Below are 25,317 nucleotides of genomic sequence, written 5' to 3' on the forward strand. Positions count from 1 at the left end.
AGTGTAGCAAAAATGACACTATTATCCCTTTTTTACTTCCAATAGGTGGAAAAAAGATGGCTGCCCATCAGCAAGGTAAGTAGATAATTATATTTTTGCACAGAGACAATGAAAGCAGTTCTTTTTAAAGGTGCACTGCCTGTTTGAGGCAGATGACAGTAATGCTACTAACTACACTGCTCCTCCTCTGCAGAATCTTCGGCTTTGTGGCGAGGAAAACTGGCACTTCGACGGGCAACGTATGCCACCTGTTTGCTGAGCATGACCCCGAGCAGCCAGCAAGCGCTATTGTCAACTTTGTGTCAAAGGTGATGATTGGTTCACATAAGAGTAAGTAGAGGACAAAGCAGATCACTTGGACAGACGTTTGCAACGCCTAGAACAACAAATGAAAGACTGAGAGGCTGAAGAACGGACTAAATATAATGACTCGAGATGGTGATGATCTGAATTTGAACTGAAAAACGTGCAAATGTAAAGTGATCACTGTACGAGGACATTCAGTGACACCTTTAATCGAAAAGTATAAATAACTTTTTAAAAATTTTGTTCCTTTCAGTGTATGAACTGTAAATTAGCTACATAACAAATAACAAAATCATTATCATTTTCACATTGTTTACAACTGTAATGTCTTACACAGTAATACAATCATTATTAACATATTTTAAGTTCCTCATACTAAAGCTGCTTTTCTTACTCATTCATAGCATTTTATGGACCAACCAAGAAAACCTTACATTGTTGTATGTTTCTCTCATATTTAACCAAAAAAGAAAGGAAAAAAAAAACTTCATGCAAGCATTCATTAAGATTTCTTTAGTTGTATCTGATGTAGAAACACCTCATCTAACCAAGCAGGCAGGATTTCTCTGTGGATTTAAAAACATGCAAAAGCAGTGTTGCAAATGTGTATGATTTGGACTTTGTGCCTAACTTCATCACATGCATGATTATTTTATCTATGCAATGTAAATGTTGTTTTTGCTTTTTTTTTTTTTTTTTTTACGTGTAGTTTTGTAAAATGTGCTCCATGTAAGTGGCTTTTTTGAAGGTGTTAAATCAATTTTGTCATAAGATGTATTGGAGTATGACCACTTTTAAAGCTGTCAACATTTTAATGAAAGTGTGAGCATGCGTGTAAGAGTGTTTGAATGACAGAAATTGTAGAAAGATATTTTAATGAAACCATAATAAAAATAAAAAAAAAATTATATATATATATATATATATATATATATATATATATATATATATAATTTTTTATTTTTTTTTTTTTTTTTTTTTTCTGCTTTGACAGTAACTGATTAAAAACACATCAGTACTTTTGTAGATTGTACAAAAGACTAAGAACGAAGGGTTACCTTGTAACCTCGGTTCTCTGAGTAAAGAGTCGATTGTCCCAATTCTAGGGCTGCTTGGAGATCAAATTATCAGTGATTTCACGCCAGCACAGGTGCTCTATAAGTGAGCCAGAGTGTCTGTCCACACGCCCTGAATAGCATTGGGATTATCCTTGTACATATCAAATATGTAACAAATTGAAGATTGAGATCAACACTGCAATCTTTCAGTGTCAAAAATAAAGCAGTATACACATACCCCCACCCCCTTCTTTTTTAAACATTTATACTAAATGTGTAAAAGCACACATCCACACACAGGCTGCTATGTTACAAGAACAAATGCTGTTATTAAAAAGAAAACAAAGAAGAAAGAAAGAGGTCAGTGTTGGAATTTGCACAAATAGGTTTAGCACACTCAACTAGTCATCTGTCAATGATACACATTTGCTCCTGGAAAAATCTGTTTGTACTCCAGCTGATTGTTCACATTGTATAAACGACAATGACCATAGAAATGGATTTGTGTTGGGTGACCATTTTATCCAGAGAGGGATCGACAACCACACTAACAGCTGGTGTTATTCTTGCATCAAGTGCACGCTTATTATCACTTTCCATGACCTATTATGTGTACCTCATCCTTATCTCATTCAATACTGTGCCTCAGTGTAAAACATGCTACATGTGAACGGTTTATTTGTATATGGGCATTTCCATGTTTTTGTTGAGTTTGTAAATACTAAACATAATGAAACATTTATTTAATCTTGATCCACTAGATTCAGCAACTAGTGGGAGTATTAGCCTTGTACCCAGAGCTGTAAATATCAGGCTGTTTGTTGGTTTTTGCATGAACTGTAGCGGTGGTAGATTGGGTAATTGAATCCCTTTTATTAGAAAAAGGTTAGCTCTGTCTTGTGTCCTTGTATCTCTGTGCTAAGCTATGCTGTGCAGCTTTATGTAAGTATAGAGACACCAGGATGGTAATATCTACCAGCAAAGGAGCAAATAAATGAAATTTGAATACACCGCTGTTGGTTGGCTTCAATCCAGTAAACAAATACATAAATAAATAGCTTAGGATTATTAAGAGTAACTTTGTAAATTTAATGGTATTGGTATTGTGACATTTGAAATATATTGAATACATTTGAATATTATGAGTTTGTCATAACTGCAGGGAGGCTGCAGATGAATGCTGCTAAAACAAAGACTCTAAGCACAACTCCAGCTTTTCAGGTCTTAGCAACATCAGCTGAACTGATAGCTAAGGCATTTTAGCTTTAGGCTTCTATATAAACATTTCACTGTATTTGGTATCTGGCTATTTTCTCAGAAAATAAATGATAAGTAAAAAAAGGCTGTGGACCCAGTAAATTTATTTTATCAGTGGAAATAAATGGTATACAATCAGAGATCAGTGTATTAGGTACACTGTGTTGGATCCCCTTAAATTTCAGAGCTGTTTTAATTCTTATTAACATGTCCATGCTGACATGATAGTGTCACACATGTACTATGTGACGCTACATTATGCATTTGATAATGTACATTGTTAAATGCACATCCGTGATTTAAATCTCCTGTTTCAGCACATTCCAAACTTGCTCTATTTGATTGAGGTCTGGTGACTGTAGGCCAGTACATCAGTTTGAGATGAGATGAGCTTAGTGACATAGTGTGTTATCTTGCTGAAAGCAGCCATCAGATGATGGGTACAGTGTAGTTATAAAGAGACATGGACATGGTCAGCAACAATACACATGTTGTCATATTCTGGGGTGGCAGACTGTGTGGCGATGGTTGATGAGTGAACCCAAAAGCAGACGTGTGGAAACCAAAGCTTAACTTAAACCAAGAGTGAGCCGTTTATTTGGGCTGAGTGATATAAAAGAAAAGGAAGGAGGACACTAAAGCAAAACTAACCGGAATACACTGGGAAAACTAAATACTGGAACATGAATACCTGAACATGACACATGAAAAAACAGCAGAATAGTGAACAGATGACCTGACCAAAAATGAATGACAACTCACAAAATACACAAGAGTGTGACGAGGGAAGAGGAAACACACGGGGAACACAGCTGGGGCAAATAAACATAATGAAAGAGGAGGAAGCAAAGCTAAACACACAGGACGTGATACTATCAAAATAAAATGAGAAACACGCAGACTAAGACACACAGACTTGACACTGGAACACGGAAGCAGAAACGAGAGACGAAAATACTGACATGACTGGATGCGGAGAACAAGGAGTGAGAGACATGGAGTGACGAGAGGGAGCAAGGGACATGGAAGGAAATGGAGAGGGACATGATGGGCTTGGGGAGAACATACATCAACGCACAACTCAGACAGGGGAGACATGGAATGAGACACAAGGAGGGGAACAAGTAAACAGAAAAGGGAGACAAGACGTAAGGACAAACGACATCTAAAAGAAATGCTCAGTGGATACTAAGAAGCCCAAAGTGTGCCAAGGAAACAACCCCTACACCATTACACCACCAGCGCCTGAACCATTGATAGTTGATTCATGTTTTCATGTAGCTTACACTGAATTCTAGTCCCATCATCTGAATGTTAAAGCAGAAATCGAGACTCAAACCAGGCTCCATTTTTCCAATCTTCTGTTGTGAGCCTGTTCAAATTGTAGCCTTTTCTGTTTTTAGCTGAAAGAAGTGGCACCCGTTATGGCCCTATGCTGCTGTAGTTCGTCTGCTTAGAGTTGGTGTGAGTTGAGAGGTGGTCTTCTGGTGGTTTGGCCTAGAGGGCGACTGTGGCGCTGGGGGTTGGGAAGCGCATCTGGAAGGTTGTAATAATCGGAAGGTTGCCGGTTCGATCCCCGGGCTCTCTGTCCTGGTCGTTGTGTCCTTGGGCAAGACACTTTACCCTACCGCCGATGGCGTGATATGGCAGCCTTGCTTCTGTCAATCTGCCCCACAACTGTAGCTTGCCTTCACCAGTGTGTGAATGTGAGAGTGAATGAATAATGGAATTGTAAAGCGCTTTGGGTGCCTTTAAAAAACGCTATATAAATCCATTATTATTATTAGAGAACTGCTGCTAACTAGATATGTTGTGTTATTTGGACCGTTTTCTATGATGGTCCACCAGCGATGATTGTTCAAGAAATTTCTAGTATATTGGTTGTTTCTGAAGCAACCAGCCTGTCTGGCACCAACAATTGTGCCACGTTCAAAGTCACTTAAATCACCTTTTTGCCATTTTCGGATGCTCATTTTGAATTTCAGCAGGTTGTCTTCCCCGAGTCTACATGACTACATTGGACAGTTGAACCTATTAAAGTGGACACACTGTGTATGATTCATGTCAATCTGTGGCCAGCAGAGGACACTAGTGACACAAAACCTTTGTGACTGTGAAAGTCCCAAGTCGACATCACCTTTGTTGTTTTAGAGCAAAACAGGCTAGCAATTATTACACACTGAAGTGTAACACCACATGTTTTGATGCGTCTGACACACAAATGTCTGTAGAGTGTGAATGCACCTTTCTTACCTGTTGCGTGTGCACATATCCAATGCACATGTCCACCCTCATTTACAAAGTGCACTAAAAGAGTTTCTTCCCTCCAGGCAAGCCTGGGCAGGTTGCTCTTAAGGTGCAGAGAGGGAATAAATTTGCAGAGATAAGAAGGAGGAAAGGTGTGCAGTGAAGGACCCCTCCACCCACATTACTGTGTGTCTGCAGGTGGTGAAAGTGAAGAATTCCCGGGGAGGGCAGGAAGGAAGTGAAGGCCCAGTTGTGGCGACTGCATAGAGCCCATCTTCCTCTGTTATTTAGTGTGGAGTGGTCTTGAAATAAAAGGAGCAGGGGAAAGTCCAGAGAAGCAACCAACATTATCAGATTACAAAGGAAACTGTCAGGAGAAACACCATTTCACATGGGAAAAATAAGTGTGTGTTAGCATGTAAGATATGTAGGTCTAATGCAGCAATAATTTCCCATTAAGATTAATTAATACATCTTTACATTTACTATTCCCAGGCTATGTTTTATTATATAAGAATGGCTAAAACCAGACACTACATGTGGGTTTCTTTCTGAAGCTATAAGAACTAGTTGACCTTATGGGGAAAAAAACAACTATAAGAAACAATGATGAAGATTAAGTCACATAGATTATCCTTCTCCCAGCAAATACCAGCTCTGCAATAGCCCCTTACAGATTTACATCAGCCTCTCCAAATTTCATTTTGCAGATAATTTGGAGGCGAAAGGCCTTGTTTACCAGGCTGACAGAACTAGTTCTCATTCCTCGATCACCCCAGTTCTGCAGCTTTTTTACAGCCACTTAATTGGCGGGGCAGGGCCCATCTCTTTCCTCTGAACCAGAACAAAGGTTTGTGGACAGAAATAGAAACTGGATTCTGGGATGGCTGCACAATTTGAGGCCCATGCTTGGCTTTCAGCAGAGGCCAAAACCTGGAAAGGCACCGTGAGAAAACTGTAGGCTTTCATAACGCTTGTTAAATTGAGGTAAGTCCAGGTCACATTGAGATGACAAACAAGTAGATCACTTGATCATAACTTGTAATGTTACCAACGTAATATTGGTAGTAGGTTGAGTCTGTGGCATCACATTACACATGTGGGAAAATGTGCCTAAGATGTATGAATACATGTTCAACTATCCTCATAAGTCTAGGTGAGACAGAGACATAGGAAGTGTAACTGTCTTGGGGGGGGACTTGGGGTCAAATTGAGTGGCGCCACTCACAGCCCACTTCCGACTACTCTGTAATCCGTCAGGGTGAGTGCTGAGAGTTCCTCTCTCTTTCTCTGTGTCCTTCACTTTGCTTAGGCCTAATTACAGCTTTGGACTGCTTCAGGGGCCAAGCCTCCAGAAACAGGGACCACGATAGACCACTCCAACAAAAAAGAAAGAAAGAAAATGATTAACTGGCCTTGGAATTAGATGAAAGCTGGCCTCTAGTTTGTTCGCCAATTATCATATTAATCACTATAGAGACTCCAATTTATCTGTGATCTTAGTCGGCTCAAAAAGCTCTCAGACAGAAGCAATTATATGACAGACAGTCATGAGACCATTCAGGGAAAAGAATAACTTTAAATGTACCAGACTTGTCATGTGATCTGCAACCGCCTCATTCCTCTCCTACTCCAGCACACCTCCACACTGTGTGTATTCCACACACTCTCTCCACAAGCACAGACGCACTGGACCCTGACAAGCAAAAATAGGGAAAGGGTTGTTTTGTGTTTGAGAGTGAGGGACATGCACCCACACACACACACACACACACACACACACACACACACACACACACTTGCATTGTTCTTCTGGGCTAACTCAGGCATGTTTTGCAGATATCCATCTGATTACAGTACGTGATTTATTTATCTATGAATGTTGGTACTGCACATTCCTTTGCTTTTACTTCCTTACATCCTTTAAGCTACTAAAAGAGCTGCTGTGTTAAAATGCCAAAGACAATACCAGAGATAATCAAGAGAAGAATTATGAAAATAGCTGTGGAGAAAATTTTGGTATAACTTATGTAAAGGTTTTAAAGTGATTTATTATAGATTATATTTACCTGTGGGAAGTGGTGCATTATGGCTAATGTGAGCTACAGTCTGGTTGCTGGAGCTAGTGCAGCCCAGTCTGAGGTCTTCAAGCAAGTGTATCTGATTTGTCCAAATCGTCTTAAAACAGTGGAAAATTGCTCCATAGTACCATTTGACAAGCTGTTGCCTCTGACAGCAGGTTATGTTAAACACATGTACAGTAATATCCTGTGTGTGCAAACGTACATTCTTCACACTCCCTCTTTATTGAGAGGCTGCTCTGCGAGACGACATTCCTCCAGTACATTACTCTTAGTCTCCTCTGCTATGCTGAATATGCACAGGTGGCTGAGAGACCCCCTTTCAAAGAGCTATGAGTAGAGGAAAGGGCGGAAAATCAGCAAGCTTTTTCTTTTTTCAGCATATGAACCAAATGTTTTGCATTCCAGAGAGCACTGCTCTGCTGTAGACCTGTCTGTTAACAAATGGCAGGGCTGGTTGGCAATGGATTTGACACTGACTTCTCAGAAATGTAAAAAATACAAAAAAAACCAAAAACCCTGAACTGTACACCTCAACTCTGCTGCTGTTATTCTGTTGAGGTATTTTGGACAATTTCTGCTATGGTATTTGCTCTCTCATCTGTAACCAATAGTGGACCTAAAAACACCACAGATGTAATTACTCAGGAATTTTCTCACTTACATGTGTGGTATGCGTCCTTATTTTAAGGACTGCTTTGTAGCGGAGACAAATGACCGGGACGGAACCAGCTATGTCGCCCATACAAACAAGTCAAGAGACAAATACATGGCTGTACGTGTGAGGAGCAGGTACACAAGGTAGACTTTTTGCATGACACAATAACACCGAATAGCAGATGGGATCCTTAATTATATTTATGGAATTTTTTACTTCATGCACATAGAAGCAAAACAACAAGTTAAACAAAAATGATAAGTTTACTGTTATTCATAATATTTCTAAAGATGATGTATAGTGTGGGGAAAGCACTATGGTGCAGTGTTTGGCACTAGTGGCTCACAGAAGAAAGGTTCTGGATTTGAACATGAGGACTTCTTCATGTCTTTGCTGTACCCAAAATCAGCCTTGGACACGCAACTCTACTGATAAGTAGAAATCAGTGGATGTGAATTATTATGCATTGTCTGCACAAGGAAGTTCATCATTGAGCAGTATTTGATAAATGAATATGGTCAATGTGCAGCTAATGCACACAGCATATACATCTAGTCTGTGTAGTCTGTGAAGTATAAAACGAAATTAAAAACAGAGAGACAAATATATATATATATATATATATGCCACCACTGATTTTGGTTATTCTTTAATATTTTAGACCTCAGGGTGTACTGTTTGCATAAATAATAATTTAATAATACATAATAATATATCAAATAATATACTAAAATGTGTAACTGTTTGATTGTTTATAATGTAGGCCTTTAAATTATTTACAAAGCATTTGGATCACCCTATTGGACACCTTTGCTCTACTAGAACAAAACGTTAAGTGCAGCTATGTGACCTTTTACCACGTAAAAGAACGGAAAGAAACAAATGATTCTGACTTTTCAATGTTAAATAGCGTTTAGTAGTAAGTGTTGATGAATTACTGTAAAAGTCGAAGAGGCACATTGTAATAATAATGCTTGACACACATGACAACTGGCTCCCCCTACGGATTAAGGCGAACATAGCCGATTGCTGAGTTTCCTCTCGTGTGGGGACTTAAGACTTTATATGCACCGTCAGTAAACTGCAAATATGTATGTGTTTGATTAGTATTTAATTTATTTTTGTGGAACATCATTAGTACCGTGCTTCTAATGCTCTTGATTACATTTTGATTATTCCATTTTTTTAAAGATCTCAACTACATTGTTCACCTAAAAGTCATGAGTGAGAGGGTGAAGGAAATAAATGCCTTGGCCTGTGATTTTCTTTTTTTCCTTTTTAATGTTATTTAATATGTCTTAAAGAGCCACACCTTAAATCTTGCCTTGCTTTTCAGCAAAACCCCAGCATATTTCTCTGATGTCTTGAAGGAATAACGGAGTAGACGCAATTCATCAGCACACCACAAGCTATTCGGGGGTGTGACTACAGTCATTGGGGTCTATATATTGAGATGTTTTGTCCGCTGTCTTTATGTGAATGGGAGAGAAGCTGCCCAGTGAAAAGTCCCCACGGCAGGACAGCGCACCGCCTCACTTCATACGCTCTCAGACACAGCACCATGGATTCCTGTTTTCGCGCACTTTGCATGACTTTTGTCCTGGCAACGTTCACCTGGAGGTCAGGTGCGTTCGGACCTGTTATCAGATGCGAACCATGTGATCCTGCTGCACGGCTTCTGTGCAAACCTTTACCCAAGGACTGCTCGGAGAAGGTCCGCGAACCGGGCTGCGGCTGCTGCTTGACTTGCGCGCTGAGCTTCGGCCAGCCGTGCGGCGTGTACACCGGGAGATGTGGCTCCGGCCTGATTTGTCAACATCAACCCGGTGAAACGAAACCTCTTCAGGCTCTGCTGGAGGGACGGGGTATTTGTGCAAACGCTACTAACAAGCGACAAACTACCAGACCAACAGTGCCAGTCAATGAGCTACCAGGTAATTCATCAGCGTGAGTGTTTATGCCTCAAAGTGCGCTCTTTTAGACACCTTGCGTATCACTGGTTAATGACCACAATTTCGGTAGTTGCAGAAGAACTGGTAAATCTTTGCCAGTGGTCGTCGGGCAATGTAAGAATTACCAGATGTTGTATAAAAAGAGAAAACTTTTTTCTTTTAGCAATAAAAATCCAGCTAATATGTGAAAACACTCTGATGTGTTTAAAACGTCTTTACATTAGAGGAACGAAGGGTGGTGGATAAGGCTTTAAGCAGTGAGCACGGGAGAGATTTCGATTGTGGAAAGAAGAAGTGCCTCTTTGTGCCGCAGAGTGAAGACTTGAACCCTCCCTGAATTCATTGTAAAGAATTCAGGTCAGATAAATGTTAAAGCCTAGCCTGCATCTTCAAGGTTGCATGGTTTCTAGTTTGTACTTTTGAATGAAATCAAATAAAAAAAATAAAAAAAAAGGTGGGCTTTTTATTTTAATTTTTTACTGGAAGTCAAGGTTTTCTAATGTTTTTCAGAAGATGCTTTTAAAGCACACAATACCCATGTCCCTCCCCTGAACCCTAGCAAGTTGAAAAAATGTGAATTTAACACTCTGCTATGTTTGTTTATAAACACATTTTTATGTTCACAATTTTTTAGCAGAGAATGCTGATACTCAGGATGAAGAGCGCAATTCCACTGATTCGGGTGTTCAGACCACTACGTACAGCACCCACAGACCTATTGGACCATTTAAGCCTCCACTTCACCCTTTCATCCCCCCAGACATCCTGAGACGGGAACAACAGAGAAGAACCCAGTTCTTTAAAACGGGGGAGCTACCGGGACCACTCGTCACAGATCAACAAAACTCTCTAGAGACCAAGCGGGAGCCTGAGTATGTAAGTACCACAACCAATATTTTTTCTGTCTTCAGAGCACACTGGAGGAATGTTTTTCTCTTCTTCCTCTGTGCTTTGGTGTTTTTTTCCCCCTGCGGGTGATGAAATGCTTTGGGTAGCGGTGCTGACGTTTGGCAGAGATTGTGAGCCAGTAGAATGGCATGGCAGCAAGCGGGTGCCATAGCCCTGCGGCTGACCTGGGTCAGGCGGTTGTTTGGCCACAAGGCGTCCGCGTGCCGGCTATACTGAGAGCCAGCGAATGATGGATTGGCTTATGTGAGTGCCTGTTGGGAAGCCCTGCTGCTATTTTGATCTTCTCTTTGGCCCGAGAAGTGAGCACACTGTAGTAATGGGCTTTGACTGGCTGTTCTGATTAGTGACTTGAGTACTTGGACTTGAGGACAAGCCTTTTGACTCCGTCTTTGAGCTGTTTGAATTCACTTTAGCCCCCCCCCCAGTCTTTGTGTAAGACTTCTAAGCAGCTTTGGCAAACTGCTAAACCTTCACAAGCCAGATGAATTCATTCCTCATCTGCCACCTCTTTCATATTGCAGCCACCATTGTTTAGGTATTACAGCAAGGCAGCGTGAGTCAGCTTTATTAAAGTGTTAATTCACCAAAACATTAATGTTAAAAACCCACTGCCAAATGGCATTGCTAATGAGGAAGTATAAACGCTTTATTCGCTTTTTATCTGTCTTCAAAATGAAACTATAGAATTTCTGACGTTAAAGGAATGTACTAAAAACTGGTGATGTCTTCATTCACAGGGTCCCTGCCGAAGAGAGATTGAGAGCATTCTCAGCAGCCTCAAGATCTCCAACATTCTCAACCCCCGAGGTTTCCGCATACCAAACTGTGACAAGAAGGGCTTCTATAAGAAAAAGCAGGTGAGAAAAAGTATACATAATAATTTGATATTTGAGTGTTTTAGTAGTGCAGTGGTTCTCAAGCTTTTTCTGGCAGGCCTCAGTACAAAAGCCAAAAGAATGCTTGCACCCCACACCCTACAGTGTTTATCGACATTTAACAATCTAAAAGAATTCAAGATGAATTTTACTTTTAAAAAAATGTCAGTGCAGTTTCATCACCAAACACATCACAGTCAGTCTTCTTAATTTCTCCTAGTTGTTTGTGCCCACCACCAGTGGCTCATTGCCCCCCTAGTGGGACCTGCCCAGCAGTTTGAGAATCATTGGCTTAGTGCATCCTTATTCAGTGGACACGAAGGGCTGTGCATTATTTCACGATCTGCTTAATGCAAACTTGGTTACGGAATCAAAATGCTGTAAAAAGGAAATCAGCATTTGCAGAGTACATTCATAATGATTACAAGACGAATGACTCAAACTTAAGGTCTCCTGCAGCCCAATTACAGATTTGTTGCTGTCCTCATGTATTCATTGGTAGTTATTAGAGCCTCATCATTGCACCACCACACCAGTGAGGTATACCCTAGCCACTGGCTCTGGAAACTGGAACCACAGAGACCAAACCCCAGCGGGGTTGACGGCAGGGACGATGGCCATTTAACGGAAACCCTCCCAGGGAGACAGACGTCAAGGTGGCCGCCGGCACCCCATGTGCTTGCCCCATAATTGCTGGACTTTTGAGAGGCAGACACAGAAATAGAGCCGAAGCCATCCCAACGCTCACATGGTTCACCCACGATCGGGTTGTAATAAATGAGTGGTTCTGACGCATTCATATGGAGGCACTTAGGGCTCCCGCGCCACTGCATCACAGAGGCAGCTTCCCCTATTACATAGCAGTCCCTCCCGCTTAATAGAAGAGTTCTTCTTGACCTGCAATCATCTCATAACCATCCTTACAACGCCAGGCTCATTGTCTTTGTTTATGCAGAACGGACCTTCTACACCGCGCTAAGCTTTTAGGCACTGAAGGAGTGGCAGAGATGTTGTGGTGAATTTGAACACTCGGATGACTCTAAGGGAAAACAGCTCTTGTTACAATGATTATTAACAGTAAATGCCTCTTAGAGGGAACATAACAAACTACCCAATAATGATTTTGGTGTTGAAGAAGATGCATTTATAAAAATAAATAAATAAATCGAGTGTACTTAAGATTTTGATTAATGTATTTGTTTTCCCCAATAGACAGCCTGTGTTTTTTTTTTTAACTTGCCGCCAAAATTTATGGTTCATTAAGAATTTTTTATTCATCATGATAAGGACTGTTTATGAAACTCTCCACCTAAGATCAGACCTAACTGAGTAAGGACGTCTCCCCGCGTGACCAGTCTCTTCTGTGCAGCAGCAGTACAGTTGCTTTAGCCCTTGAAATGAATGGCTGTATGTTTAACTAGAGTGGAGGTTGACCTTTAGTAAAATTGGCAGTAAAATAACAGCCCTTGGGTAGCTCCACAGACTCTGTAAGTCATTTGTAGTAGGCCTACCCATAATTTGGAGCTGTGGGGTATAATCAGCAACAGATGATTCGTACTGGCCACCAGCTTCTGAAAATAGATCTTGGTTCACAGTTGTTCACAAACGGGACTAAGCAAATATTTTACCAGGTTTCTGTTTACCTTAAAGGTCTCTATATGTGTGTGTAACAGGAGGTAGACCATAAAAGCAGCTCAAAATACCACAGCGTGTTGGATAGCAAAGGCTCAGCACAATCTGACCATTAATGCCTCTTAACTATGCTTTTCTGCTTCATTGACTAAAGTGGCCTGTTATCCATAATGCTTCATATTCAACCGGATTTGTACATTCAGCTTTCCCACCTCCCCCCACCGGTCTTCCCTCCCTTCACCTTGTTCTCTCCTTCACTTTCAGTGCCGTCCTTCCAAAGGCAGAAAGCGAGGCTACTGTTGGTGTGTGGACAAATATGGGCAGCCTCTGCCAGGTCTTGATAGAAGGGAGCGAGGAGATACCCAGTACTACAACTCTGACAGCCAATAGGAGCAGAGCAGGATAGGAGGGAGGCTGGGATTGAACGGCAAGAACTGTAAACAAATGGAGAAACCGAGGATATTCGAAGAGAGGTCAAGAGATGGCTCAGCCGATATATGGATGTTTGCTATTTCTAACTGTTGCCTGTGGGACCTTTTTCTGAGGCACAGCGCAGAGCGCAGCAGAAGAGTACCGGGCAGAAAAAGCCTGTAGCCTCTGTACATGGATGGATTCTTCATAACCTGTTTGTCTCAGACTCAACCTGGACACCTTTTGGAATAATGTTACACTTAAAGAAACTATCTCAGAGGCCTTATTCTGATTTTAAAGCACAAAGACATGTCACAAGCAGTGATAAGAGAGCTCTTCATTTACGCACAATTAAATGGCATTGCATATGTGTAAATGCTTGTGATTTGTAATCATTATTTGTATGCTTGTGATTTGTTATAAAGCCATTGTGTTTTGTCTTGACAATGTATGTATATTTGAATAAGTAAGCATGCAGTGATTTAAGTATGAACTCCTATTTGTATGAATTCCATTATTCCGGTTGCTTCCTGCTCCAAGTAGGGAGTTGGTTGGGACCGTGCAGCTCAGACAACACAGCGCATAGAAAGTTATTTTTTACTCTGGGTCTCACGCCACAGAAAAAGAGATTTTGTTTCATGATCTGTACTGTGTGTGCGTGTGTGGGTTTTTTTGTTGGTTTGTTTGTTTTGTTGTCGCTTTGCATAAGCTGAATATAAGAGATAAGGGGTCCTTACAGTTATCTCCAGTCTCTGTGTAGCCAGTGATATTTTTTTAGCACTTGTCTTGGATTAAGTGGTCAGTTTAAATATGCTGTTTGCATGTACAATGCAACCCTCAGAAGTCTATTTTTACTTAATAAAGGCAGTATAAAGTTACCCAAGTATTGTTGTTTTTTTTATGTTTTGTAGATAGACACAAAACAAAACTCCTTTGTGATAAAATAAGATTTTATTAAGATGCACATCCACAGAATTAGAGTATATACAACAAACCCAATAATGGAAAAAGCAGCATTCCAGGGCAATTAGCATTCAGTTGAAGCTGGATCTACTGCACATAGCTACAACAACAAACAAATCTTTAAACACAAGTGAATGATAATAAATACTAGAGTAGGTAGTCAGATAAAGAAAAGGTCAAATGAAGTCCCTAATGTGAGAAGATGTAGCTGAGAAGAGGTCTCAGAAATCCTCTGCTCAAACTGTGGACCTGCAGAGACCAGCAGAGGTAGACGAATGATGAACAACCCATCCCAAACCTCAGCGTGGCTTGGAAGAGCACTGATATGTTTGTGCTAGGCCACCATGCACATACTTGTGGCACTTTAAGCATTTCACCCAATACCCATTGAGGAAACGCCAATGGAGATACATTCAGACAATGTCAACAGAATGAATGAATGAGCTGCTGTGTTGTTTGCTGCCGTGCACAGCTCTAGTTATGAATGAATTAAAAAAAAATTTATCCTGAAGTCTCTCAAATGGGCTTGGCACCGTAATGGACCTGTGGTTTTGAGCAATGGAGTTATTTAGTCAGAAACACAAATGTATACAGTGTCTCCCTATATTTACAACTGAAAAAAATAAAACAGGCAAACATATAAAAGATCTAAAAATGACAAATGGTTAATGCTTGTAAGAATATACAGGCAGCGAATAAATAAGTTGATCATACATACACCACGTAAATAAGATGGGAGGAAATTTCCTCCACTCAAATAAGTTTCATTTTTGCAAAGGAGAGCCGGCTCATCAGGCGGCTAACCTCCTGTTGCTGTTAATGTGTGTGCCTTTGTGTGTGTGAAAGTTGGTTTTTGAGTGACAACAGAGTCCATCCTTCAGTGAGTAACTTCTTGATGGCACTCTGAGTCACCGACCAAGTCGCTCGATCCTGGGAGCCTCTTCCCATTCCAAGACGAGACGCACCAGCAGCGAGCGGGTGGTCCAACGAGAGATGACTCGCACTGAAAAGGAAATAAAAATGGCATCTCTCACAAATAAATCACTCAGTATTTTATCATAAATCCCTTTTGGGAGTCAAAATTCATTTTGTTATGTGAAATTTCTGAAAAAACAAACAAACAAAAAGTTAAATTCTCACCTGCTTGGCCTTGTAGAAGCCATGCTTATCACAGTTGGGAAGGTAGAAAGTTGTGAACTTCTCTCCTAACCTCTGCTGAGAGGTGGCTATCGTGTCCAGTGCTTCGTGCAGTTCAGTGTGACATGGACCCTGTGTAGGAAGAGAAACGATGAGAGCTACAGTCTCCTAAACACAAATGCACCAGCAAATTATCTACACCCCCTCAGAGCCATCTACTCCCTCTTGTGGAAAGAGAGATGAATTACTTTGAATAACCAGTTAGTCGGATTGTTTATTTTTTCCCTCACCTGTTGCACCAGTTTGTTGCGTATGGCATTGACCTTAGCCTTGAGACTCTCCTGGCCTTCAGCAAAATCTTGGTGATCAAAGGGAAGGTTAAGTCCCAGAATGTGCTGCAACGAGCCATGGTCAGGGACTCCACCATCTTCCTCTGTAGAATTTTTAGAAAACAGAGAGCATACATGACACATGAAATGGAATGGGGTTGCATTAAAGATGTAATTTCAATGCTGTGAACTTTTTTTAATTAATGAATATCAATATGAGCACATATGAAACAGCCAGGCTACCTTGGCGGAGGTCTACAGTGCAGATTCCCTGTCCTCTGGTCAGAGCGTGCAGTGGTCTTGCTTCACCAGGCCTGGGAGTGCAGCGGAGACCCTCAGCACAGTGGGCTGTGTGAACTCCACAGGAAGCCCCCTCCTCGAGCGCACAGGCCATGCAGCAGCCACAGCCTGGCTCCCTTAACACCTGCTTGCAGTCTGCTGGGATGGCGGGGCAGTCGTTCAGCTTCTGTTGAGTACAGGGGGCACAGCGGATGGGCTCTGGCCCCACCACCGGAGATGACCTCACTACGGACAAGACAACCAGAGCCGCCGCTGCCACAAACGTCAGCTTCTCGCTTAATCCAAACATTTCCTTCTGATGAAATTCTTTAGCTTTTTAGACGTTGTTTAAAACTGTCAGTTTCTTCTAACAAGTCTTCTCTGAACTGGCAGTATTTATATGAAAGCTTTGGCCTCCAGAAGGGTTAATAATTGACTCAGCACAGATATAAAATATTTTTCACAAAGCTGCTGTAAAAGGTGGATGACCCCGCTTGCCTTGCGTAGTTTGAGGTCATTTGTCAATATTGACGCTGGAATGCACATCAAAACAACTTTTGACGTGCATTAGTCATCTTTCTTTAACTTTAGAGTTATGAAAACAACTGAACAGTGCTGCTGAAATTCAGTACAATGATGAATAGTGAATAACGTCTTTAACAGAGAGCATCACGTGATCCAAGGAGCTCTAGGCTTTGCGACAATGGCCTGTTAATGTTAAAAACTGTCTTATGGGTGTCATCAAAACTTTATCTTGTGAAGTAATTCTGACAGGTTGGGTGCTGACATTGTTTTGACAGAAAAAAGTCCTATTTGTCCTTTTAGTCTTGTTGGTGAAGGTTCCTCTTATCACACAGGCAGACAAACAAGGTCCTCCACCTTGTTTATCTACCTGTGTGATAACCCAGTCTGCCTTGCATAACCCAGAAATGGTGAAACGACACATTTATCTGGGAAAAGATGGCAGTAAATGGCCATTTCCTTGCTGTAATATTTGTCATAAATACCTAAGTCAAATGCCACATACCTTTAGTCATACGATGTGTGACACAAATTTCAATAGGCAGTGATCCCGTGCTTTTCATTCACTGAAGAACTTGTTTTTACCCTGCAAACTTTTAATTGCATTTTTTATTTAATAATCATTCACCATGGAAACAGATACAGTCATCAGGACCAATTACTAAAAACACAGGTCTTAATAACAAAACTATGTGTACAGTCTGTGGATAAAAATATGAGATAAAATGCTGATGAATGTGAGGATATGGGCACAATGAGAAATAACAAAAATGAGCACATTGTGTGTACATTTTGCATTTAATAGGAAGGTAAAATATGTTGTCTTTGAATATCTTAATTTTTTAAAATCTTAACTAGAGAAAAATATGCTTTTAAATGAAACGTTTATACATTTAAATTGCTAGAAATGTGTACACCCAGCAGTATATAAAAGAAGTCTGCATTAGCTCCTCTTTAAAGTACTGCAGACTATGCATGAATCGCACATATTTTACTAATTTAATAACATAATCATGATGTAAGAAAAGGACCACGGCGTTACTACGTTTGCATGTGCATGAACTGAAACTTTAATATGTATTTTAATGCAGATTTACTTTAGCTTACATAGGTTAGGTGAAAACACTTTCTTTTCATAAAAAATAGAAAAATAAATTTTATTGATTTATTTTGAGTCAACTCTGACTGACGGTACACTAAAGTGCACCAGCCATGTTGCTCCCACACAGTAGGGGAGGGGTCAGCTTTGACGTTGCTATGCTTGCTGAAGAGAGCTTTGGTTCTTCGTGTTACATTCTTCACTGGCATCCAAATCTAGTAACTTAAGAAACGGTAAACGGGTTCAGGTTGAACCTAACAGCAGCAAGTGCTGGTTGAAAAAGGGATTGATACACAAAATAAAAATACAGCGAAGACAGTAGCGGGTTAGAAGCACAAATACCAAACTGAAGATAACACAATGACATAATTAACTCTAGCACAAAATATACACATCATGTAAACATCATGTTCTCTCTAAGCATTGAACTCTTGTGTAATGAAACCAGTTATCGTGCCTTTTGTTTATTCACGTATAACAACAAACGAAACGGGCCCGCACATGGACTTCACTCTCTTGTCAGTGGCTGCCTTAAATAAGGCACATTAGGCAGAATTTGTTCAACGTTCAGTTTGTCACGAATGAGGTCCCAGGTTGGTGTGTCCCAAATGTTTCACGTTCACCTCACGAGATGTCACTCAACCACTAGCTGATGAGTTGTTGCCTCTTCGATGCTGACCATCAGATCCGCTAGCCAGGGGGGAAACGGTTCCTCCTTTGAAATATGTTAGAGGGCATTAGTGGAAAAGAGATTTAATTAAGGTCCATATTTTTTTTTAAGTCAAGACAGCTTTGCTTAAAATTATACTCACAGCTATAAAGTTCTTCTTAGAGCGTTCCCTTGGCTTCCGGACTGGCTGTTTAGATCTTCTCGGTTTCTGCCACTTAATCTTGGAGGCCTTGAAGCAAAATAAACTAGTCTTTTTTTCAGATTTTTTTTAATTATTATTATTTATTTAAATAGAAGCAAATAGTAAATACTCAGTAACACCTACCTTTATTTTCACCTTACTGCTATTGGATCTCCTTACATTTGTAAATTTCGGCTGTCGTGGTGTTGTCGCTTCACCACGTAGATTAAAAGAAAGCGTGCTCACATCAGACACGGAAAAGCTCTCGGTTCCTTCGTGTGGATGGTTTGAAAACTGGCCCAGGGAACGAGACAGCCTCCCAGGTCTCAGAACCCTCAGTTGAGCAGCATCGTCATCTTTATCGCTCTCATCTTCTGCCAGCGCATCCTCTTCCTCCACACCTACTTGAAATGGAAAATCGCCCTCATTTCCTTCTCTTGTTCTGTTCCCTTCAGTTTCATCCTCAAGCTCTGACTCTTCCTGGATGGGCTCCAGACCAGGTCTCTGTTCCATCAAAAAGCCTATTTACTCATGACATTTACCATTTTTATCATTTGATTTACTTTATTCAAAGAATAGTGATAACAGATTAGGCTTACATTTGGCTGTTGAATGTCCATTTAGCTGGATGACTGAGCTTTTTGGAACGAGAGTAAAGATACTGCAGTCTCTGGTGTGAGTGTGGCCTCCTTGTCATCAGTTGATTATTGAAATCAGGTGCAGAGGCTTAACATTTTTCACAGTAGATGTTTTGACAGGTCATTGCAGGTGCATGAGAAAATTACTTGCATTGCCTAATTTTACAATATACATGCAAAATAAAGCAATGCAGCTTAAAGTCACTCAGCTTATTGTGACTATTATTGTGACAGCAATGTTAATTTTGCACCATTTTGCACCATTTACCATTTATGGGGCTCAAGAGTTGGAAGTTCGCCTTGTAATCGCCTTGTAATCGGAAGATTGCTGGTTCGAGCCCCGGCTTGGACAGTCTCGGTCGTTGTGTCCTTGGGCAAGACACTTCACCCGTTGCCTACTGGTGGTGGTCAGAGCGCCCCAGGGTGGCTGTGACTACAATGTAGCTTGCCATCACCAGTGTGTGAATGTGTGTGTGAATGGGTGGATGACTGGATGTGTAAAGTGCTTTGGGGTCCTTAGGGACTAGTAAAGCGCTATACAAATACAGGCCATTTACCATTTAAAAATTAATTAATTCCAATTGGCTAAAAAAAGAAACTAATAAGCATTCTTGAGGTTAGTGCACAGTAAAAGGTAGTAAGTAAAATATATAGCAAATGCCTTAGTCTAACATCGTATCAAATGACTTCCAATTACTTAGTCTGATTAGTGAATACTTTCAGGTATATATCAGTTGTAAACTTATAGCATCAGTGAAATCATTAACTTCAGACTTTTCCATCATGTCACATATTAATAGGTATCAAAGCAAAAAAGGTCATATATCAATATGTTACAGCATTGTTCAGGAATGAAGATTTTGATCTATGTATTAAAATATCAATAAATAAAATAATAATTCTGTGTTGTGTATATAACCCAGAATGTGGAGTTATTGGTTAAGGTCCAATAGACTTAACCACAGTAATTTAATAAATATACAGGCAGAAGGCAGACAGTGTGCAAGATTTCCATTTGGTTGCCAACACATCAAAAATTAAATTTGTCTGACTATCATGGATTTCTGCATCTCTATAGACTACGGATGAGGAGAGAATGAATGCATATAAACTGTGGTCAAAATTCATTTTGAAGTAGAAATGTGTTACAAATGCTCTTTTTTTTTTTTCTTAAAACAGACTAGCAAATTGTATTTTTTTGTTCACAGAAAAATGTTTACATAAATCATTAATTTATGGGTATATATATATATATCCATATATATGGATATTACATTTTCTTGTTTGTGACATATGCTATTTGTCTTTATGTAATTCTAACCATTCAGGAGTGCAACAACCAAATTACTCATTTCAATCCCCTTTGGCCCTGATGACACCACGAGAGTTGCTCCTTAACCATTATTTGCAGTAGTTTCCCTTTACTGAGCTCAAAAGCTCAGCTTAAATTAGAGTGAAGGTGACATGAACTTAAAAGCTCAATGATATCACTCCTGTTAGTAAATGAACACTTCATCAAGGTAAATCAACATAAAACTACAAAAAACGAAGCATTGTTTCCTCTCTCCAAGCCCATAAAAGAGCTAAATAGTTGAGCAAATGAAGTGTTTGTTGACTTAACTGTTACACGGAGTGAACCTTAAACAAACTTTACACCAGTACCAGGAAAACAGTTTTGGCCCCTGCCCCGTGTTTGACACATGGTGACATCCATCTAGCCGTGGGCTGTCAAAGTACATTGACCGACATGATAAACATGTTATTGTCTTAAATATTTTCCTGTTGAGAAAGAAAACTTTTACAACGAAAGTGATTAAATAATGTCTGAGAAAATAAAAATAAAAAAAGGTGATCTTTCACATTTGTAGCCAAAACTCAAGAAACTACTTTCTTTATCATAGCGATACTGATGATATTTTATACACCAATATTGTCTTTATTACAAAATATTCAATAACCCAACTTTACACTGTACAAGATACAACATAGTTTACAACTTTTGACTATTTACAAAAAGTATGATCTGCATATCAAAGTGAATATATCTAAAAAGGCAAGTTGCAATCACTGTAAGCTTATTGAGTAAGGCAAGAACTTGAAACGTGATGTATTTACACTTTTGCAGATCGAGTGAAAGTTCTATGTGCTGATAAAGATACAGGCTATAAAGATAATCTGAAGCGCATCATGTTTCTGACAGTATATCTGAGAGATGTGCTAAAGCTAAAATTTCTTGAGGAAAACTCAAAAATGTAGCTGCTAGATAACAAAAAGCAATAGTACAGTAATGCATATGCCTGAAAGACGACAGCAGCGAGACACTGCAGGAAATCTTCTGTGGCCTCAAGGAAATGTTTGAAAGTACTTACAGCATTTGAAATGTTTAGGCTAAAGGAGTTAGTCATGCATTTGTGGAAGTCATGTGCTTATTGTATATGCTCTCTTCTGTGTGGATGAATGCCATTCTTAACTCCTTTAGATATCTGTATGTAAGGATGCGTGGGCCCTCTGTGTGATGTTCAACAATACTCCATCGCTGGTCCCATTTTGGCATAAACTAGCATCCATAGAAGCACAAATCCAACTCAGTATAACTTCTGTTTAGGTTTGTTAACCTTTGTCTTTTCCTCGTATTATCTTTTTGCCTCCTCATCAACAAAGCTGCTCCTATCTGTGTATTATGTGTACATGCCATATTGCACTACAATACAAAAGAATGTCATGTATTAAGGAAAACTGATTTTGTCTTTCCAGGGTTCAAAAACACACCTTTGTCTTCTACCAGTGATCGAGCATGTGGTAAACATCTACTGCAACTTTCTCTCTCATCTTTGTTGAGGCAATATAAGTATCGCTAGTGATCTATGGAAAGCTCGGTACTTTGGTTTTCTTTCAACAGGAGTATCATTACTATGGCTGTCAACTTTTAAAAAGTCATGCACTATTAACTGTAAATATGTATCATAAAAAGCATATTTCATCCAGTGAGCTCCAAGTAAAAAAAGAAAAAGAAAAGAGACTGTTTTGTGCTGTTTTGTTACAATTCAGAATTGACCACACATGCATACGCACACTCACAAGTACACACTTGCATGCTTACATACACCAAAAAGAAACAACACCATTTTACGCTAAATAACGCAATGAATCCTTGGCATAATAAGAAAGACAGTGCAAAAGCAATAGCATGATCAGTCTCTTTCTGGATATCAACGCACATATCCCCCGAACACGGAATATGTACAACATAGTAAAAAATAAATATGCTCATTATACCTGGATCTGATGGAACCCAACAAAACCACACATCTAATCATCTGTTACAGAGATGTTAAAAGAGGATTTGAGATTCCGGGTACCCGTCTCTGCACTCTGCATTTTGTCTCTGAAAAGTGGCAAGCAGTTAAAAATCCCTAAAGCAAGTATGATTATCCATACAATGACTTCATATTTCTGGAAGTTCACATCCTGAATGGGTGTATCCTGGGTTGTGCCAGTACAGACTAGACGCTTCTAGTCCTCCAACCAGGTTTTCTTGCTTTATTTAAGATGAATATATTTTCTTTCTTCCTACACTGACACATCTGCAGCAGCTGCCACCATCTCAATTTCAATCTCTGTCACCTCTACATCCCTCTCTTCATCAACCTTACCCACTGCGGGCACACAGGATGAGGGTAGGCATGCGGCTTGGCTGTTGCTGCTGCTGTTGGCAGTGTTCATCTGCATGTTGCTACCCATGCCGGGATGAGCAGTGAGGCTGGCAGCAGAGGAGACGCTGGCCAGATTGGTCGGGACGCTCGTCTTTCCACAGGAGTGGATCCGACGTGCCAGGCTGGCGGAACGCATCACCGAAGAAGTGGTTGCAGTGCCCACTCCCTGAACCTTCCCTTCCAGGAAGTAGGTCAGCATCTCACCTTTGCCTTTTACACTGACCTTGCCGCGGCAAACCAGGTCATAGTTGGTATTCAGTAGCCGATAAACCTCCTCAGTCACCTGGATAATAGAGGCATAGGAAAGACAGATATTTGTTATTGTAAGTGTTGGTAGATGTGACAGCGGAGCTTGGCAAGCTGTTTACACTTGACTCCACCATATTTGTGGATCATTTGTAATTGAAAACAAGTACCTGTATTTTCCCAGGTACTCCAGTGCTGTCCATTCGACTGGCCACATTGACTGTGTTACCCCAGATATCGTACTGAGGTCGCCGTGCTCCAATCACCCCTGCAACCACTGGACCCACATTGATTCCTGTGCACAGACATAAAAACATTAAACTAAAACAGAGTCATTGAAAGTCAGTCACATTTAAATTGTCTTTGCCAGGGAACCAAAACAGTTCAATTTTATTTATATAGCATCAAATCGGACCCAACAATCCAACAAGGTGGTTTATATTGTATGTCTACTTACCGACTCTCAGGACAAACTCGTTGTATGACTGATAATTGATTTCATCCAAAACATCAAACATTTCAATGGCGTAGTCTGCTATCGTGCTCAGATGGTCGTACACAGATTTCTTGTTCTACAGAAGGAAAGAGCACCAAGCAGTTAGTGTACATGTGAGAAAGGACCCTTCATATTCCCTTTAAAGACTACGACAGAAGATAAACACATAAGTAAAAAGGAAAATCCAAACCTTGGTCCCAATGGTGGGGACGAGTCCCACAGCTGCCATGTATGTGCTGCCAATGGTTTTGATTTTCTCTATGTCTTTGTAGCACTCCTTATCCATGAGCTGTGAAGCACACATTAAATAAACACCTGACACTACAAGGCAAAAACAATTCCAAATTTACAAAGTAAAGAAATAAAAAAATACTAAGACCTCGTCAAAGTCAGCAATGATCTCGTTCAGTAGCCTCAAGCATTCCACTCCCATGTTGTTGCCATCCAGCTCGATGTAGAAATCGTTGAAGTTCGGGATTGAGGCAAATAGGACGCCAACTTGTGCGTAGGACTGATAGTACAGATCCTAAAGGAAAAGAAAAACAATACAGTAAAAAATATTCTTAGATGTGATCATTAGTCATTTCTGGTTTCAGCCTTTTTATCTACCTGTTTGTCTGTCTGCCTGCCTGCCTGTCTATTATCGTGGCTCACCATGTTTCTTGGGTTTGACATTAAGAAGTGTTGAGCCACGTGTGCAGGCAGCAGATTGAAGAGGATCCTCCTGTTGTCCAGCTTTACTTTCTCCATTCCATCTCTTTCCTCCTCCGCCTGGCAGGAAAAGTAGCACACAAAATATCCAGATATAGCTGTGAGAACCAAAGCTTGCTTCATATTTCCACCACATGGTGTCGCTAAAATGACTTGTGAGCATCAGACCACTGACTGCTGTAAGCCTCAGAGTATGATTAATAGACTTGGGTACATTACATGACTAATCCTGCTAGTTAAAGGGTTAAATGGCTTAAATTCAGCTTCAACACTTCTATCCCCCTATGCAAAACGCTCAGTGCCAAATGAAACCGAGCCAGAAGAAGCTTCTTACTCTTTTTTTGTTGCCAAGAACAGACATCTGGCAGCCTATAAATATACAACCTCATTTCCAAAAGAAGTTGGGTTGCTTTGTAAAAAGTAAAAAACAAACCAAAGAATTTTTTAAAAATCCAATTGCAATGATTTAATAATCATTTTAACGCAACTTTTTTTTGTTGTGTTTGATCAAACATGCACACAAACACTTGTTTGCTCATTTTAAATGTGATCCCTGCAACAACTTTAAACAAAAACTAGAAAAGGTTTTTCAGAGTTTACTTTGGAAGCATGGTTGCACATCCTCCAGAAATGTATATCCATAGCCTTTTTTCATATGTACAGACATATCATTGCACACTTCCTGACCTGTACAGCCCATAGGAAGTCCAGACGTAGTTTGAGGTCAAGTTGCCTGGAGTGGAGGGCAAGGGCACTGACAAAGAGCAACAGAGACAGGATGGGCTCATAGCCCCGGATGTGGAAGGACCCCCCACTGCGGAAGAGACCAATTGCACAAGTCAGCACTGGACCAGACCACACAGAAAACTACACAGGAGGGTTGAATGGACCCCCCACAGCGTCGGGAGTGATCACAAGTAGAGTTACTTCACAAAAGTATGAAAGCA

At 40.3% G+C, this 25,317-nt stretch overlaps 4 protein-coding genes across 8 annotated transcripts in view; 2 read left to right on the forward strand and 2 right to left on the reverse strand.

Moving 5' to 3' along the window:
- The window catches only part of LOC146367672 (tensin-3-like), a 32,758-nt gene extending 31,558 nt beyond the window's left edge, over positions 1–1,200 (forward strand). For all 3 annotated transcript variants that reach the window (XM_084911444.1, XM_084911446.1, XM_084911445.1), the window contains 2 exons: positions 46–75; positions 194–1,200. In XM_084911444.1, the coding sequence (XP_084767570.1) occupies positions 46–75; positions 194–338 (175 nt within the window). In that variant the 3' untranslated portion in view covers positions 339–1,200. The remainder of the gene's footprint in view (positions 1–45; positions 76–193) is intronic.
- A 7,779-nt stretch (positions 1,201–8,979) lies between these two features.
- Positions 8,980–14,264, forward strand: LOC146367673 (insulin-like growth factor-binding protein 3). 2 transcript variants are annotated; one of them, XM_084913755.1, is made up of 4 exons: positions 8,980–9,541; positions 10,194–10,435; positions 11,206–11,325; positions 13,240–14,264. In XM_084913755.1, exons 1-4 carry the CDS (start codon positions 9,061–9,063, stop codon positions 13,363–13,365), a joined length of 969 nt encoding a protein of 322 aa, XP_084769881.1. In that variant the 5' UTR covers positions 8,980–9,060; the 3' UTR covers positions 13,366–14,264. The 2 variants fall into 2 exon arrangements, with proteins under 2 accessions (XP_084769881.1, XP_084769882.1); XM_084913756.1 differs by having other exon boundaries at positions 10,320–10,435.
- A 182-nt stretch (positions 14,265–14,446) lies between these two features.
- Positions 14,447–16,536, reverse strand: LOC146367674 (insulin-like growth factor-binding protein 1). Its single transcript, XM_084913757.1, has 4 exons — positions 16,059–16,536; positions 15,777–15,919; positions 15,490–15,618; positions 14,447–15,352 (listed from the first exon to the last, which is right to left on the reverse strand). Exons 1-4 carry the CDS (start codon positions 16,402–16,404, stop codon positions 15,227–15,229), a joined length of 744 nt encoding a protein of 247 aa, XP_084769883.1. The 5' UTR covers positions 16,405–16,536; the 3' UTR covers positions 14,447–15,226.
- A 4,578-nt stretch (positions 16,537–21,114) lies between these two features.
- The window catches only part of LOC146367675 (adenylate cyclase type 1-like), a 35,842-nt gene continuing 31,639 nt past the window's right edge, over positions 21,115–25,317 (reverse strand). Inside the window, exons 14-20 of one of the 2 annotated variants that reach the window (XM_084913753.1) lie at positions 25,058–25,184; positions 24,269–24,430; positions 24,039–24,185; positions 23,850–23,948; positions 23,621–23,735; positions 23,334–23,458; positions 21,115–23,200 (exon numbers count right to left, since the gene is read on the reverse strand). In XM_084913753.1, the coding sequence (XP_084769879.1) occupies positions 22,775–23,200; positions 23,334–23,458; positions 23,621–23,735; positions 23,850–23,948; positions 24,039–24,185; positions 24,269–24,430; positions 25,058–25,184 (1,201 nt within the window). In that variant the 3' untranslated portion in view covers positions 21,115–22,774. The remainder of the gene's footprint in view (positions 23,201–23,333; positions 23,459–23,620; positions 23,736–23,849; positions 23,949–24,038; positions 24,186–24,268; positions 24,431–25,057; positions 25,185–25,317) is intronic. The other variant, XM_084913754.1, reaches the window with a different exon arrangement.

The sequence above is a fragment of the Perissodus microlepis genome, chromosome 18 (genome assembly GCF_051167445.1).
Source record: "Perissodus microlepis isolate ML-2025 ecotype Zambia chromosome 18, ASM5116744v1, whole genome shotgun sequence".
Classification (NCBI taxonomy): domain Eukaryota; kingdom Metazoa; phylum Chordata; class Actinopteri; order Cichliformes; family Cichlidae; genus Perissodus; species Perissodus microlepis.